Consider the following 19,369-nt stretch of genomic DNA (forward strand, 5'->3'; position numbering starts at 1 on the left):
GCGCGTAGAGCGGAGGGAACCAACCGGGCGGGGCCGGCCCCCCGGAGGAGGCGCAGGGGAAAGGAGAGCGCGTGGCGCTCCGGAACCCGCGCACGCGCTGTAGTGTCCCCCCGCCTATGCGCGCGCGCGCGCGGCCGGCGCTGCATCTTTTCTTCAGGCCCGCCCCTCCCCGTCTTGTACTTCTGCAAGCCGAGGCGCTGAGCGAAAGCAGGGAAGTGTGGGGCGAGGTGGGCGGGGCGTCGCACGCGAGCGCGGCCTGCTGAAGAAGGGAGGGGGGAGGGAGCGATCCGAGACAACGTTACCCCTTCAACACCCAATGGAGAGCAGGCTTGGCCCCGCCCCCTCCCCTCCTGTCATTGGCTGGGAGGCCCCCAGAGGGGCGGGGTCGGCCGTGGGGTTGGGGAGGGCAGGGGGCGGGGAGGAGGAGGAAGGCGCTGGCGGGCAGTGATGGCGGCGGGTGATGGGGACGTGAAGCTAGGCACCCTGGGGAGTGGCAGCGAGAGCAGCAGCGACGGCAGCAGCGAGAGCCCCAGCGGCGTGGGAGCGGCAGCAGAAGGGGGCGGCTGGGCGGCAGCAGCGTTGGCGCTTCTGACGGGGGGCGGGGAGATGCTGCTGAACGTGGCGCTGGTGGCGCTGGTGCTGCTGGGGGCCTACCGGCTGTGGGTGCGCTGGGGGCGGCGGGGTCTGGGCACCGGGGCCGGCGCGGGCGAGGAGAGCCCCGCTGCCTCGCTGCCTCGCATGAAGAAGCGGGACTTCAGCTTGGAGCAGCTGCGACAGTACGACGGCTCCCGCACCCCGCGCATCCTGCTCGCGGTCAATGGGAAAGTCTTCGACGTGACCAAAGGCAGCAAGTTCTACGGCCCGGGTGAGGAGGAGTTGGAAGGGGAGGGGGAGGACCTCCTGCAGCTCCTGTGCGACCCCCCCACCCCCCGCGAGACGGGGAGGCCCCTGGGCTCCGGGTTAGTTTGCCCAGCCTTCCCGACGTCTGGACCCCTGCGGCTTGGCTCCTGCACCTGGGACGGCCCGCCCCACACACACCCCCAGCTCCGGGCGCCTGCAGGTCACCCCCCCGGCCCAAGTGCAGGTTTCAGTGTCGCCCCAGGAACCGGCTCTCAGCTCTCCTCTTTCTCCCATCCCGTTCCTCCACGAAGCTTTTTCTTCTGCTGATTTTTTTTTTTTTTTTTTCAGAATCTTCCCAGTTGTCGCCCGTCACGCTAGCCCACTACCTTTCTTGAGCTTTCTGATTCCTGGGATGGGTGGGGGCAGGAGGGACGGGAGATGCCTAATGTAGGGACCCAAAGTTTGTAGGCCAGGTAATTCACAGCTTTCCTTTCTTTACTCTGTTTTGTCACTGATCTCCCTTTTCTCTACTATTCCCCATAAGGCCACGTTTAGGTACACGTACTTCCAAGCCCCCACCGTTTAGCTTGTGAAGTCTGAGCATATAAGCAACACCTCAGACTTTTTTTTTCAAACCAGTTTTAGTATGGAGATGCTTTCCAAGATTAACACTGTATGTAGGATGAGGACAGACCAGAATGTAGATCTTAATAAAGACTGGCAAGGATAGTCTCCCTGAGTTTTGGAGGTGGAGCTCAAATACCCAGCAGGCGGGCCTGCCTGGTTTCTTTTTACTTTTTTTTTTTTTTTTTTTTGATAGTAGGAAGGCAAGTATTCAAATCCACGTTGATAATGACTTGTGTTTTCACTGAGCAGCAAAAACTTAAAAGAGCTACATAAATCCATACCCCAGTGCACCAGTTTTGCAAGTTAGAGATTTTTAGAACTTTGCTTTCCGAGAACCGTGTGTGCAGGGTAGTTGGGTTAGAAACCCTTCCTTTGCAATGTAGTTACAGCATACATTTCAGATTATGCTAATAAACTTCAGTTCAGACTCATGGAACCTGTTGGTATACGATAAAATTGAGCAACATTGTACATCCTGGTTATGTAGTAATTAATCCTAAACTTAAAGTGACTACAATAAAAAAATACATAATAAAATTAGGGACCTAGAGTGACCTGTTATTCTAAAGAATACATCCAAGCCTCAAATTCGAGGGGGTTGACAAGTCCCAAAAAGAAATTGGTTTCTTCTTGATGTAATCTGTTAGTCCATGAGATTCACTGGCACTTAGAAATACGAACTTCTGATTTCAGCGCTTGGTGGCTGGAATATATTTTGGAAGTGCTTTGGTTTGCTGTTAAATGGAATAGAGATAAATTGTAGATTTTTATGTGTTGGACTATTTAATTTTTAGTTGCTTGTATTTTTGTGTATAGATCCGCATTCACTTTAACCAAGTCTTAGATAATGCTTCTGGTTGTTTAAAATTGAAAAGCAGATGTCTACATACTTAATTCAGCCGAAAGGGTTAATACTTTTTGTTTACTTGAAAGTATATGGGACAAGAGAATAGGGCCAAACTACAGTAATTAAATGGACATACCTATTTAAATAGCTAATTTTTCTAAATCAAGGATTTGAACAGTATTTGGTACCTGAAGTTTCTTTCTCATTGATAATAAAATGTATATGCAGTAATTGGAAACTGTGTATAGGTTTAGATTTTCAATATTGAGCTTGCCCAACTAAAAGATTTGCTTTTGCAGCCCCTATCTACACTGACAGTGAAACAAACAAAGTATTAGTGCAAAGAAGCATATTAGTCCTTGCGCATTATGCCTTGCCACTATCTGCAAATAGCTAGGAAAGGCTGTCCTACTCACAGTTTAGCAGCCTCCAGTGGCGAATGTTATACAATAGAAATTAAAAATTAAGAGTCATAGATGTGATGTGGATAGCCTTTGTGTGGCTTAAGCATTGAGCAAGCTCCTCAGATAATAAGGGAGAAGTCAGTTTCAGGTTGGCTTCCATTAATTCCCATGTCCTGATGAACAGCCAAAGGGTAATTACTATTTTCTAAGTATTTATTGATCAACCTAGTAGAGATGTTTGGAATGTTATATTATTGAAAGGAGCCTTGAAAGGAGCCAGATCATCTATGGGCTTGGAATATGTTGATATTTCACATTAATAGAAGATGTAACAGTTTTTCCAAAAGTCTTGAAGCCAATTTCTGGCTATGAAATAGATATAAGTTCAGTTTGGGTTTTCATTTTTATTTTCATCCTCAGGTCAACTGAGCACTTCGTAATAGAATAATTCAGAAGCAATGATCTTAGCCTGACAATCTCAGTAGCTTGAAAGAATGAGCTGAGAAGCAGAAAACCTTATTCTATGCCTAGCCAATATCTACATTTCACAGTGTTGGTTTTAGAATTAATAATTATTTTGTGGGTTTTTTTCTGTGTCGAAGATACTGTTTTTTTAGTCATTTCTAAAGTTCAGGTCTTAAAAAATTAAATATTGACAATTTAGTGGAGTAAACACATGTTGGCAAACAGTTGGCATTAACTACATTTGTCAGCATTAAATTTAGTAACAGTTCAGGCACTTGGCCAGCATGTGAGGAAAGTGGTCATGTAAGAAACAATGAATATGGGAGGAGAAAGGAAATAAGATTTGTTAAGCACCTACTACATTAGATCCATTAATTTGTCATCTCCACAATGCTTCAGTGAGGCTAATAAGTATTCCTGCCCTCGGAGTCTGAGGTTTAAGTATTTTGGGTAAATTGGCTTGAGTCATACAGACGTGGCTCTCAAACCCAGATGTATTTAACCAAAAAGCCTATCTGTACTTCAGGTAAACTATGTTCTGGGATAAATTTGTAGAGAATCTTACTGTTACTTTTATACCCTCTCCTGGTTCCCATAAAGATTTAAAGCCTTAAACACACTTTCATGGATATATGTTGTGCTGTCCAGTATGGTAGCCACAAGCTACATGTGGCTTTTTAATTTTAAGTTAAATTAAAATTAATATATTTAAAATTGAGTCCCTCCATCACACTAGCCCCATTTCCACTACTCAGTAGCCACATAGCTACCATATTAGTGTACCTTATAGAGTATTTCCATCCTCCCAAAGAGTTCTATTGAACAGCATTGATTCTAGAGGTCAAGGTAGAAGGAGGAGGAAACTCCATTTAGTCAACTTATTATCTCATTTAACTCTCAAACAGCCCTTGGAGATATGTTCCTATTTTACAGATGTGTTTTGCTCAAAATCACATACTTAGTGGCAAAGCTAGAAATCAAACAGTCTGACGTCTTCACAGGCCATCCCTTCTCATTATATCACAACAAAATATAATTTTATACACTTCTAGAGTCAAAATAGAGTAGGAAGACTGGAAGATAGTATAATTTTAAGTAACTTGATTTAACATTACTACAATGAAATTCTACCAAAATAGCGTTTTTATTTATTCTTTAGAATGGCAAGAAATTTGACCTTTCTAATAGTTTATCCTGCATTTCTGAAATTTAAATATATTACTTCCCCCTTATTCCATGTAGCATTTTCTTTGACACAGATCAAAACTGTATTTTCTCCAACTTACCTTTTAAGTTCTATTGGAAAAGAAAAAGTCCTATATAAAAGAGGTACTCAGGGATCCCTGGGTGGCGCAGCGGTAAAAGAGGTACTCCATGAGATGCCTCATATTTAGGAAGATGGAGAAAGGAGCACATGTACCTTTCAAATGTTTTTCCTCCTTTTTAAAATTTTATCTTCAATATGTTAACTTTTATTTATATAGTTTGCAAAATTGCAATTAAACCAAGAGTTGCAACATATAGATTAGGCCCAGCCTGACCTCTTCCTTTATGGATATCCTACTGGCACTACTGAGCTCTCATCCCAGCTTTAAAGCCAGCCAGCTGGGTCTGTTTGAGCTAATGGCCATACACATCCCTACCTTTCAGGAAAATAAAAGGATCAGCTAAGTTTTCCGATAAGTTTTGATATTCTGCTCACATTTATACTAGTTATTTCTACAATACCTACTCTGAGTTCAGCATCATTCCATATGTGCTTAATCTTTGGGGGAATTGTATTTGTGTTAAATACTAATGCTGAGTATTAAAGGATACCTGAAAGCATATATGAGACCAGAATATGTTATTCATCCTGGAAGAAAATAGATTTAGTAACATCTGGAGGTAGCTATTCGAATTCTTTTAATAATTCTTTGAACAGTCTGTGACAGAGACTGCTCCTTTCCTCTGTACCTGTAACAAACATCACTAAATAACTGCTGTGTGCTTAGAACCTGCATCTTGTCTCAAGATCAGTAATACAGAATTTCATCTCCCTTTTAAATACTGAGAAGGAATTGCCTGGATTTCATCACGTTGTTGCTTAAATAAGATTTTGTAAAAAATGAGTTAACTGAGTTTTCAAAACAGATGGGTTCCTATCCAATGTGGAGTTATGGTATATTTGGGAAAACAGACAATAAATAAGCATTCAGTATATAATCATAATTTGTAATGAAATATTCTATGAAAGAAATGTATAGGATATGTAATAGGGAGTAACAGAGGACTTTAGATGGCTAAGAAAGGTACTTTATTTATATTAGTTTATCAAGAAAAGGGTGTTGATATTTAAGCAAAAACCTAAAGAAGTCAGCCACCAAGATCGGTGTGAGAATGTTCTGATGCCATCCAGATCTAGAACTGCATATTGTATTAATCAGAAAAGAAAGAAATATCCTTAACCTTTACTGATTTTGAGATTTGACGTCAGCCTTCATTTGGTTAGTATTACCTCAGTGATTCTTTTTCTACCCTTTATTCCACTGATCTGTGGTATGTTTTATTCATATTTTTTTAAGTTTGTTTAATCGAATCTAGTATCAACACTATCTTTTTTTTAAGATTTTACTTATTAAGAGAAATAGTATGGGGCGGGGGCGGGGGGGGGGGGGCGAGGGGAACGCAGGGAAAGGCAGAAGGAGATCCTCACTGAGCAGGGAGGCCAATATAGGGCTCCATCCCAGGGCCCTGAGATCATGACCCAAGTGGAAGACGAAGGAAGACACTTAATGGACTAAACCACCCAGGGCCCCTCAATACTGTCTTTTAACAGCTTAATTGGTTTATATGTTTTGTCATTACTAGTGTATTTAGACTTATTTCTACCTTCTTATTTAGTAATTTATCTTTGTCATACTTTTCTTTGCCTCTTTTTCCTTTTTTTCTTTCTCAGATTATTTTTTTTAATTCTTCCACTTTTTCTCTCTACTTATTTGGATATATTCTATTACCATTCTTTTGGTAATTTCCTTAAAACTTTTGCTATAGACACTATTCTTCTGAAGAATATAGGAATATTAGCCAAACATTTCTGTGTGAATTAGAAAAACTCTCTTTAAGACACTTTACTATCATTTGAGGGAATATTTCTTATTAAAATACAAAACTACCATGTATGCAAATGTGAATGGTGTCCTTTGGGGTGGTGTAGTATACAGCCATAAGTTGTGGCCATGGGTTAGAAAGCTTCACTGTATTCCTTCCCTCACCTTATTTTCTACGGTATTACTATCAGACTTGTAGTTCTGCATTTTTCTCAAACTCCTCCCCCAAATTGATTCAAGTATTACCTTTTTTTTTTTTTAATTGCCAGCCCTCATTTAAATTTACCAACATAGTTACCATTTTCTTTATTCACTGTCATTTCTTGGATCTCATTCCTTTGTTCAGGGTTCAGCTTTCATTTTAGTGAGGTACATCCTGTAGTTTTTTCATTGGCAGAAAATAAATTCGGTCTCCATATGCCCTTATTCAGGAATAATACTATAGGTTTCAGATATAAAATTGTAGGCTGATTGTTTTACCTCACATCTTCAATAGTACTATGCCACTGTCTTCTACCTGTCTTCAGATCTGCTTTTGGTTTATTTTCATTCCTTTGATTACTCTATTTTTCCCTTTGTCTTGGAATTCTGCTCTTTTACTAGGATTTACCTAGGTGGCGATTTAATTTTTTTTAACATGTGCCAGATTCTACTAAAACTTAAGGATATGTGTCATCCATTTATTTTAGAAAATTTGAACCCATTACCTCTTCAATAATTGCCTCCCCCATTTCCTTTTAATAGATACACATTAGCTTTTCATTCTGTCCTTTGTGTCTCTTAACCTTTCCTTATGTTCCATCTCTTACTTACTTAAAAATTTTAAGCAGACATGCTATAGTTCTTTAATCTGCTTGTATTATTCTGTGGTTGCCAGTTTTCATAACTGTTATATGTGCTTACTCCTTCATGGTGGTTTGTTTCTTCATGTAGTTTATAATTCGTGCTGCAAAAACTTCAGCAGTTATGGTCTATTTCTTGGGCATTTTTTTTCTGTACTGTTTCTTAAGCCCTAGGTTGTAGAAGTCTTCCTGTATAGCGTCTTAGATGTATTTCTAAGTAGGGCCTCATGGAAGTTTAAAAAAAAAAACAAAAACAAACTTTAATTTTTATTAGATAATATATATTCAAAATAGAACATTTTAAAGCACATATTGTGAAAAATAACCCAGTTATCATGTTCCCCTTCCTAGAGGTGAGGCACCAATCTGGGTTTTTTTTTTTGTTTTTTTTTTGTTTTTTTTTCCCAGAACTATTGTCTGCAAGTACAAGCCTATGGATATGTATCTCTCTCCACACACACACACATATAGTTGTATGTTGTACAGACTTTTAATATTTGGAGAGCCTTTCATCTCAGCATAAAAAGAGCCATCTTAGTCTTTTGAATATATATGTATGTGCTATTATATGAATATAACATAATTCAACAGTCCACTATTAACAAACATTTAAACTGTTTCCAATCTCTTATTAATACACAGTGCTGCTATAAATATTCATGTACATGTTCTTTTATACATGTGAATGAACTTACAAGGAAGATTCCTAGAAATACTGAGTCTTAGGGTATGGGATGTTTTTAATTTGCGTACTTATTTCTGAATTGCCCTCCAGAGAAATTGGACCAATTTGCACTTCATGAAAATGAGCATTTCTCACCCCTTTGCCAAAAATGTGATACTAAACTTCTTGGTCTTTGTCAATCTGAGAAGTTAAAATGGTATCTCAATATCATTTTAATTTACATTTCCTTTTTTGGTGAGGTTGGACACCTTCAGGATTTTGAGTCATTTATGTTTCCTTTCCTACAGATTATCTGTTCATATGTTCTTTGCCAGTTTATCAATCATGGTAGTGGTCTTAGAGATTTTAGGTTTTATTTAAAAAGTGAATCAACCTTAGTTGCAAACATTTTTCCTGATTTATTTGTCTTTTTACTTTATTTACGGTATTTTTGTAAACTACACAGAAATTTTTGGTTTTATGTATTCAAATTTATCTTCTTTTCATAGCCACTGAGTTTTCTATCATAAGTTACTTAAAGTTTTTTGCACTAAAAAGATTATTTTTTAAATATGTAGTTTTTTTCAATATAGTTTTATGGTTTGGGTTTTTTAGTTCCATTTGGAATTTATTTTAAGTTATGAAATAAGTATTTTTACAGAAAGTTACTTAGTTACCCCCACACTATTTATAGAATAATTCTTTTTTCCCCCAACTCCTATTACCCTTGCTCTTCTCTAAATTCCAATAGATATGTAAGTCCATGCTATTATTCTTCACCTTAGAATTCTCATTCTGTGGAGGCTGTGTAAACTCAGTCCCCACTCCCACATCTGGCACAGGCCTGGGATGTTGATTTTTCAGTTTTTCTCGTCCTCAGCATAGCCATAAGCACTGGGGCCAGGGCCACTGAACTGAACCTGTAGTATCACTGACAGCCTTCTAGTTTGAATTTTAAAAACAAGATTGAGTTGGGGAAAGTATTTTACCTGCCTAAAGTTGGAGACCAAACTAGACAAATACTTTCCCCTTTTTATACCAGTGCCTCTAAGATTTGCCCAATATTAAATGTTGGTTGAAGCTTCTAGAACCCAGATATCTTGGCTTCTTGATGAGTATTCTTTCATTTTCGCCACACTACCTTCTCCCTAAAAGTCTTAGAACTTCCTAATCTAAATATTTAAAAAATATGTATTATTTGGATCTCCTTTAATCACTTTTTGCATTATTGCTTCATTTGTTCCAAGACCCAATTTGATCTTATTTGAAATAATTACTCAATACCAAGTATATTTAGGGTTTTTTTTTTAAATTGTTTTAATAATCACAGAAGACAATATTGTCAAACAGGCTAGAAAACTAGGCTGCTTATAAACTTTAATGAATTATAGCTTGTCCCTGAGAGCTATGGTTTTTATACTATAGAAATAACTGAAATACTCATTCTGGAATTTTCTCCCCTTCATAAATACTAATGTGGCTATATAGTCATCCCAATAATCACAAAATTATGTTATGTATTTTAGAATTTTATTTCCTCTTGGAATTTTCTGTTCATTAAATTATTCCTTAAAACATTTTCTTACAGTGCCATATGTTTTTGCCTTTTCAAAAATATGTTACCCCATTCTACCTGATTATATTAAAGTAAGCAGTTTTAGGATTCACTAACTGGTAGATTTTTTGAGTTTTGAACTATAAAAATCTGTGCCATGGGTTGTTGTGTTAACTCTTAAAGAGTATTAATAAAATGTGAATTCTAGTATAATGTCATTTTGATATATTTAATATTATGTTTGAAAGATTTATTTTGGGGCACCTGCGTGGCTCAGTCTGTTAGGAATCTACCTTCAGGTCATGAGCCCAGGGCCCTGGGATGGAGGCTGCCTTGGGCTCCCTGCTCAGCACAGAGTCTGCTTCTCCCTCTCCCTCTGCTCTCACCCCCACCCTGCCTGCTCATTCTCTCTCTCAAATAAATAAATAAAATATTTTTTGAAAAAGATTTATTTTTAAAATGTCTTAGAACATTTGTTATATAAGTGTTTTCAAGAGAAACTGCTTTGGTTGAATAATTGCTGTTTATTTTTTGTAGCAAGAATTTTCTGGAAATTTTAAGTCCACTTTTATGGCAGCATCATATTACAGTCTTTGATAAAGCAACAGAATATTATTCCCTTAGTCATAAGCCCTAATAGTCAAAATAACCATTTATATAAACTAGCCTTTTTTTTTTTTTTTTTTTTTTTTGGTAAATTACACCAAAAGATTTAATACCATTTAAAATTTGCTCTCCTTGGATAGTTCTCTGTTACTTTAGTATTATGGATAGCCAAGTATGGTTATCAAAATATTGGAATCTGTAACATTTATGTTTGTTGTGTAAGGGAGCAGTGGAATGGGGAGTTATTATTGCCTTCTCAGATGACACTTCTGATTGTATCATGAATACAGAGAAATGTAGTTTAGTTAGACCTCAGATTCTCCTTTCTCTGAGCACTTCCATTCAGTTCAAATTCTAGTTCTTAATATTTTGTTTTGTTTTGTTTTAGTTCTTAATATTTTTTATGGTCTTACAGGAAAAAGTAAAGAAAACTGTTCCAAAAAGACCTTTTCAGAAGTTAAATGCTTCCTGACGGAAATCCTAAATGTGAGGAATACAGCTTAATATAGTTTAGAGAGTGGGGAAGTATTATGTTAATCACTGAGTCATTATTTTCTATTTAAGAGTTAATAAAACATTTTGCCTAGAAATAGGGTTAGATTATTAACTGACTCAGGTTCACTGTTACTAAATCAGCCATCTAAAACCAAAAATAGAACATGTTTTATGAAGTTTTGTCTTTACATTCATTCAGTGTTGAGGTCTCCTTAAAAAGTTGGCAGAGAATTTTATTAGAGAATGCATTGGTACATAATTAATATACTCAAAGATGGAGGATTTTCTGATTGCTGTTTTTATAATGATCATCTTTTCTTCTCTCCTTTTTACCATTTAGATGTGTTTTATGGTTTATACTCTGAAGCAGATTGACTTTTGCAGGCCAGGGAGGTTAAATATTGTAACAAACTGATAAGAAAAGCTGTTGGTATATACAGCTTTTTTGTTAATTCACTTCATTTTGATTTAACAGCTCTTCTAAAATACTTACTCCCCTGAAATTTTGTAATTAATGAAATGCTCCAGTTTTCAGAGTCATCCTTCCTTCTTTGGGTTTATGGGTCCTCTGTGTGTTTTCTTTTTTTTTTTTTTTTCTCTGTGTGTTTTCTTAACTGTATTGTGTTTGGAATAGAAAAGTGGACATAGTACTTCCCAAGTCTGTTGATAAAATTTTAGGCAAGTCACTGAATGTCTCTAGTCCTGTTCTGCCAGGTGAGGGGGCAAAAATTGTTCCTTCCACTTTGCAAGACTATTAGAGAAGAGAATCACATTGCTAGAAAATTCTTTAAAAGGTGGAAAACTATCATTCTACATTTGTAGGTTTTTGTAGCCCTGATCAGTTTTATTTTTTCTTTTGTACTTATGACTCATCGCTGTTTTACGTTTGTCAGCATTACTTTGCTTTCATGGTTTCTCAAAAAACTTACATTGTTTTATCTGTCTCTCTTATCTGTCTATCTATCTATCTGTAGCCTCCATCTCAGGAAAAACAGCTATTGGCACAAAGCATTTGGAGTCATATAAATAAATAAACAAACACACACAACTACTTTTTTCACTAGGAACTGTTTGCTCTTGCTTGATTTTCAAAGTTAGTATTTCTCTAAAATACTTAATTCCAATTTAAGGAACAATATTGAATTTCTCTTAAATGCTTAATACCCTGTTTTCAATGTCAATTGAGATAATGAACAATAGATTGAAGGTCATAAATTTTGGCCAGTTGTAAATAGTGTCCTATTTTCTTATATAGAAGACAAATTTAAAAGCTTGCTTGCTTATTTATTTATTTAGTTAGTTAGTTAGTTAGTTATTTAAGATTTTATTTATTTATTCACAAGAGACACACAGAGAGATAGAGGCAGAGACACAGGCAGAGGGAGAAGCAGGCTCCATGCAGGGAGCCGGATGTGGGACTCCATCCCAGGACCTCGGATCATGCCCTGGGCCGAAGGGAGGCGCTAAACTGCTGAGCCACCCAGGAATCCCTGATTTAAAAGTTTAAAATGGTAGCCTAAGTGTATACTAATAGGAAAATGATTAAATTTTAGGTATATTCATTAAGAAGATATATGACCATTAGATGGTAATTGTGAATGTCACCTGATATTAAGTAGCAATATGGAAAATACTTAGGAATAGAAAAAGCAGAATAAAAAAGTACTTTACTGAGAGGAATTACCTTTATTGTCATGTTAAGGTATCAATACCTAATAATGCTACTTTTAAAATTTATCACAAATGCCACTTCTGGTTCCATGCCATAAACTTTCCAAAGAATGAGTTTCTTATACTCAATGAACTTTATGGTGTAATGCTTTCTGTAATTCAGATTAATGTTCACAAATGTTCTGATTATTGTCTATTTAAGTAGAATTTTTATTTTTTTATTTATTTTTTAAAAGATTTTATTTATTTAATCATGAGACACAGAGAGAGAGGCAGAGACACAGGCAGAGGGAGAAGCAGGCTCCGTGCAGGAAGCCTGATGTGGGACCCAATCTCGGGACTCCAGGATCATGCCCTGGGCCAAAGGCAGGCGCACTCAAACCAATGAGCCACCCAGGCGTCCCTAAGTAGAATTTTTAATTCTCTGAAATGTACAGATACTTTTCTGACACATAACCTTCAGTTTCCTAAAGGCTTTCAAATATGAATATAGGTATTACTCTGCTCATTTAAAAATTAAGAAATTTCTGGTTTTTTCTTCTTGTTTACTTCTCTTTAGAAAGTGTTTTGTTTTTGTTTTTGTTTTTTAAAGATTTTATTTATTTATTCATGAGAGACACAGAGAGAGGCAGAGACATAGGCAGATGGAGAAGCAGGCTCCATGCAGGGAGCCCGACATGGGACTTGATCCCGGGACTCCAGGATCAGGCCCTGGACTGAAGGCAGGTGCTAAACCGCTGAGCCACCCAGGCTACCCTATATTTTACTTTGTTAACTGGACAGTAAGCTCCCTTACTGACCACTGTGTTGCTCATAATAATTAAGTTAGGAATTCTAGGTTTTTTTTGTTTTTGTTTTTGCTTTTGTTTAAGTTGAGATTTTATTTATTTATTCATGAGAGACAGAGACGGAGAGAGGCAGGCTCCATTCGGGGAGCCCGATGTGGGACTCGATCCTGGGTCTCCAGGATCAAGCCCCGGGCCAAAGGCAGGTGCTAATAGACCGCTGAGCCACCCAGGGATCCCAGGAATTCTAGTTTTAAAATCATTTTCTCTAAATTACCTTTGTCATGCATGGAAAACTATAGCCTCAGGAAAAAAAATTTTAATTTGTAAAATTAGGTATTTTGGACATCTTTTTTTTTAAGTATTTATTTAAGTAATCTCTATACCCAACATATGGCTAGAATTCATGACCCTGAGATCAAGAGTCAGATGCTCTTCCGACTGAGCCAGCTAGGTCACCACTTAATTTTTAAACCAACATTTTTTTTTAAAGATTTTATTTATTTATGCATGAGAGACGCAGAGAGTGAAGCAGAGAAATAGGCAGAGGGAGAAGCAGGCTCCCTGTGGGGAGCCCAATGTGGGATTCAATCTCAGAACCCCGGGATCATGACTTGAGCCAAAGGCAGACACTCAGCCACTGAGCCACCCAGGTGCCCTATATGTGTGTTTTTCTAATTCAAACCAAATCATAATTTATATATACATACTCTTCTGAATTGCTCTTTTCAGTTACTCTATCATGGACTTTGGTCTGTGTACATATAGAGACACTTCATTCTTGTTGATGATTATGTGCTTATTCCATTAAATTAATGTACTGTAATTTAATTTTTTTGGTGTGGAAAATTAAGTTGTTTCAGTTTTGCTTATTATGTGTTTTAAAGAACTGAAGTGTCTTTTTTATCATATATTTGGGTGGGGGTTTTGCTTACCATAAGTGAATCTGTTTAAATGATCAAAATCAAGAGTTACTCATTTGGAATTACAGCTAATATTTTGGAAGAAATATACTGTGTTTCTCTTTTATGTCAGGCATGTGCGAGGCATTGAGTACTAACATGAGCAAGACAATTGCTGCTCTCTCTCAAGGACAAACTGGGAATGGCTCACTTCTGTCAGCATGTAAATCATGCCATTCTTCCCTAGAGAGGATGGTTCCTAATTCCTTGGACAAATGCTAATCATTTTGTGACAGAAGAACTGTTGGGGTGCCTGGGTGGCTCTGTTGGTTAAGCATCCAATTCTTGATTTCAGTTCAAGTCATGATCTCAGGGTTGGGAGATCAAGCCCCACACGGGCTCTGCAGTGGGTGTGGAACCTGCTTAAGATTCTCTCTCCCTCTTCCCGCCCCTCCCTCACCCCCAAAAAACAATAGAAACTTAAAAAAAAGAACTGTTCCTTATAGTCATCTCCTGTTTCCCAAGAGCTGTGACAAATGCAAACCATTGTTTGATGACTTTTTGTAGTTTATATAGGTAATTGTGAGTATATTCTGGTAGTCACATGATACTTATTTTGAAAATGGGTCATATGATTTATCATTTATCAAATGATAAAACCAATCATTCGACAACGACCTGTTGAACATCTACATGTGCTATTCATTGAACTAGTCAGTGGGGGTACAAAGATGATACAGTCTGTGCTCTCACACAACCTGCTTTGAATAAGAGGAAGAAAAATATTTTAGATCCACAGTTGACCTGAGTCTTTAACAGGTGCTTATTAGTGGATGTTCTGTTGATTATTTGTAGACACCACAATTAATGAACAGCAATCAGTGAAGCATTATCTCCCCTCAAACCAGCTTCCAAACCTAGCTGCTGACGTTTCCTCTTCTCCCTAATACAGTATAGTCTTCAACCTTGAATACAAGTTTTGAGGTATCTGAAATTTAAATTTTAAATTTTCAGTGAAAAACTTTACTTTGTTCTATAGGCAGATTTCCAAGAAGTTTCTTCTCATTATCCCGTCTTGTATCTGTCATGTTTTGAAATTAAGGCTGTGTGCCAATTATGAGTCATTATGAGGTTTCTTTTATTTGGCTTTTTCCTTTGAGACATTCTAAACTAATGTTAAGGTAATGTCAATAATTTATTTTTCTTCCCCACCCCCAGCCGGTCCATATGGAATATTTGCTGGTAGGGATGCCTCCAGAGGACTGGCGACATTTTGCCTAGATAAAGATGCACTTAAAGATGAATATGATGATCTCTCAGACTTGAATGCTGTACAGATGGAGAGTGTTCGAGAATGGGAAATGCAGTTTAAAGGTACCTTCATTTTGTTGGGTTCTTTGGAAATACTAAATTTATGGCCAAAGAAAGTATACACTGTTTCACACTCCTTAAGAGCCTAAGGATATCTGTTCATCACCATCATTGTTTAATGATAAGAATAGCTAAATGACAATGATTGTTACATACTATTATTTAAAAATCCATCTTTAAAAGTTGCGTTACAAACTATAAGTCTAACAAAAAGTGTGACACCTTTAGTCTTATAAGGCTTTTTAATTAATGTATAGTATTTTTAAATTTAGGCTTCTATTTAAAACTGAAGTGATTTTTAATATTGATACTATTATTTATTTCAAAATTATTTTATTGATCTTACTCTCAAACCATAAAGAAAAAAATATGTTTCCCTTGTAGTATATCCTCGTGACATCAGTTATTACCTTCTGTGTGACAGTCCAGACAGCTATTTATGTGACCTGTGTATCCCTTGGAAACAGTTCTTTTGGCTTCTTGGCACTTGAACTGATTTTAGGGTAGGAAGCAGTCCTCCTATCTTCTCCTGATTTGTCAGTGAATTCACTTAATCTAAGTTCAAATCCTGACCAAGAAATAACTAACTTCAAAATAACTAAAAGAAATAACCAAATATGTATCACCTTGGACACTGCAGTGTTCTAAATTAAATACCTGGTAGCATAAGCAATATTAACAGATTTAAGAGGAGAGTTTGGTGGGAGAAAGAATAGTGGTATGCCTGGGGCCACACCCTGAGATCTCAAAGAACAGAGCATAATAAGTAACAAATGACTTTGCTTTCCATTTGATTTATTTTCCTGGGAGTACTAGCATAAATCACATTTTCTCCCCCAAAATATTTTCTGGTTAGATCTACTTAGCATGATCTCTTAAGTGATTCTGATGAAATGTCCTTGATTAAGAACTGGTAGTATGGAACACTCTCGTGCAAAGCACAGTCCCCAAGCTTGGTAAATTCCTTAATCCTGTTTTCTTTTGTTCAAGCCTTACATGAATACAAAGACCAGCCAAGGTGTGCAATAGGAACAACCTAGCCTATTCTATATAATTCTTAAAGAGGCAAACACCTTCCCTGCTGTGTAATGGAATAGTGAAACAAATTTGATCACTACTGATTTTCTTTTGATGTATTTTTCAGAAAAATATGATTATGTAGGCAGACTCCTAAAACCAGGGGAAGAACCATCAGAATATACAGATGAAGAAGATACCAAGGATCACAATAAACAGGATTGAACTTTGTAAACAACCAAAGTCAGGGGCCTTCAGAACTGCAATTCTTATTACTCCCTTTCACAGAATGTCCAGCGTCTTTGGATTTGGTTCACCTGCTGCAAAAAACATTCAACAGATTGTATACAAGCTAAATGAGTCTCACTATGAAGATTTGAATCCTAGACATTATTTACGCTGCCAAACTCATTTGTTGCAGTTGTTTGTAATGTCTGGTGGGGCTTCATCATCCTGAAAAGGAGGAAACAGGGACTTTTTTAAAGAGCAAGAAAGTCACAAGGTTACTTTTTCCTTCCTTCCTTCATTCCTCCTTCCCATTCTACTACCCTACCTCCTTCCTTTCCTCTTTCCCTCCCTCACTTCCTCCTATTTTTTTAAATCAAAGACAAACAGATATGTATTTGCTACTTAAGTGTACAAATCTCCTAAAAAACAAGGGATTCGTCTGCTTTTTTTGTTTTGGTTTAGCTTTGAGGGAGGAGACCTGGGCAGGAGAGGTTGGTGGTGCACATTAATTTGAGTGGTTTAGGTTACCGAAATATTAAAATGTGAATTCTCAAACTTTTCTTCTTGGGTTTTATCAGGGAAAATTAAAAACTTTTATTTCTAAGAAACCTTTCTAGGAAATTAGAAGAAGGGATTTCAAGTGGGTCTAAGTCAAAGCTAATTCGCCAATAGCAAGATCATTTGAAACTAGTTTTTATCCCTTCCCTTCCCCTAGATCAAATCAATATTAATTGTGCCTTATTTCACTTACATAGACTTGAATTATTTTAGGGAAAGCCCCTATGTGAATTCAGAAGTCACTACAAGCAGCATTGAGAGTGAAGTTGGGATATTCTGTTGACCGCAAAACCTTGATGTCATTCTGTGTATATAGAATGTAAAAGGAATATTCAGTGTTACTGCCACATATGTTAATATACACAAACTTAATTAGCATTGTAATGGCCAAATGCATTCCCTCATGCTTTTTCTCTTTTAAAAAAAAAAAAGGAAAAACAAATCAACTCTGTCCCCCAACAGCTGCCTAATTTAGGAGTCTGACCCTCACATCTCATTGGTGTGGGTGCATGGGGCCGTAGTATGGATGTTGTATGGGTGTGTCTGAATGTGTGTGAGAGAGCCTTGGAAAGGACTCTGCAGATACTGTAAATACCAGTACCGTTTTAATAAAGCATGTACAATAAACCAAAACAAGCTTGAGTTGGACTTTATATAAAAACTGTAAGCCAGTGCATTATGATATGGTAGTCAGGATTGTGCATTTGATTCAAGATAAGGAAAAATCTTGGAAATGAAAAGCAGGCACTGGTTAAACAAATTGTACACATTGTACCACATTCACTGTAACTTTAGGAAGAAATTCCACTTTGTGGAACATTCTCAAGAGATCTGAGATTATTCAGGTAAGAATTGATATATAAAAATGTACATATTTTTACTTTATATTTTGATGCCAACTGATTATACTAGAAGTAATAGCACCGGCTGGTAGTTATTGAACACAGAATAATAAAGGATATCCTACTGATAGGTACTGAATCCTTCTATTGTTCGTTTGAAAACGCCCTTACTTAAAAGCTCGATATATGTCAAGTTACTGATTTCATCAGGACTACTTGGTAGGGGACAAGTTACACCAAAAAAGGTAATTTTATTTAACCAAGTCACAGTTGAAGAAAAGACTTATTCTGCTGTATGAGTATAGTATATGCAGAAGCCATCAAAAAAAAGGGGGAAATTTAAACTGCAATAATAAGCTAAAGTATGTAAAATACTACATTCTATTATATTCGGTCTTAGAATTTTTTGTAGAAGAGGATGAACTTCAGCCAAATCTTTGCTAAAGACTGGTTGTAAAGACTGAAGAGTGTTGGTAAATGCTTTGTGTGTTTTTATGTAAAATATTTTCTAAACAAATTTGTTAAAGTACATGTTCTCTGTAGTAAACATATAAATATATATATATATGAATCATTTGACCCTAAAGTTCAGAAATCTACACTTGTGAATAGAGAAATCCTAAATATCCATGCAGTAAAAATTATGCAGTCTGTTAAGAAAACTGAGTAATTTTGTGTTTTGGACTTGAAATAAACCGTGTTCTACAGACAATTCCTCAATTTTAGTTGAGTGTTTCTCATTTTCAGGTAGTTTGCTGGGTAGTCTTGGAGTAAGGGGATGGGAGCTGTGGTGGTATTTTTGCTGGTTTCCCCTTAGCCTCCATTTCCCTGACCTCCTGATTATCAGAACCACTTGAAGTGCTTAAAATACAAATCCTGGTCCCCAGTCCAAACCTACCACACACAGAGCCAGAATTGAAAGAGATGGTTCTCAGACTCTATTTTTAAGAAGTGCTGTGGTAATTCTTGTGGTAAGGCACATTTGAGAAACCACACTAATCTTTTCAAGTTACATTGTCCATTCTTGTCATCCACTTGAAATGGAACTTACTTTTGGTTAATTTGGGTCTGGTTTCCTGTATTTGGTTTCATATCATTCCCAGAACTTCCTCGGAGTTAAAGTATCAGGGGATTCCACATAAAAAATCTAATGTGATTTTTTGAAAAGAATTTTTTAATTCAGATTTTTGTCTTTTGATAGCATCTCAAAGTTGGCATGTTTCTCAAATCTATACTGTGTGTACTACTCCGTTTCTCTCCATTAGGAAATGAACCCATTCAGCTACAGATCAACTTTTTAAAACTTCGACCATTATGTGAAGGCTTCTTCATATTTTCCTGACAGTAATTCTACCTGCCATTTTTTGAAATCTGCAGAATCCAACTCTATACCTACTTCTACCTATAATCTGGAAAGCTAAAGTTAATATATTGAACTAGTACTGGAGAAAACTGTTCTTTTGAAAACTTGATGAATCAGACCCCTTATCCATTTATTATTCCATTTACTTCTGTTAATAACTGAAAAGTGCAGCAAGCTGCTAGAAATGTATGTCATTGG

General features: G+C 37.1%; 1 protein-coding gene across 1 annotated transcript; it reads left to right on the forward strand.

Annotated features, from left to right (window-relative positions):
- Nucleotides 1-417: 417 nt before the first annotated feature.
- PGRMC2 (progesterone receptor membrane component 2) lies at nt 418-18,528 on the forward strand. Its single transcript, XM_038564665.1, has 3 exons — nt 418-865; nt 15,011-15,166; nt 16,308-18,528. Exons 1-3 carry the CDS (start codon nt 448-450, stop codon nt 16,403-16,405), a joined length of 672 nt encoding a protein of 223 aa, XP_038420593.1. The 5' UTR covers nt 418-447; the 3' UTR covers nt 16,406-18,528.
- Nucleotides 18,529-19,369: the final 841 nt, after the last annotated feature.

Source organism: Canis lupus, chromosome 19, assembly GCF_011100685.1.
Source record: "Canis lupus familiaris isolate Mischka breed German Shepherd chromosome 19, alternate assembly UU_Cfam_GSD_1.0, whole genome shotgun sequence".
NCBI lineage: Eukaryota > Metazoa > Chordata > Mammalia > Carnivora > Canidae > Canis > Canis lupus.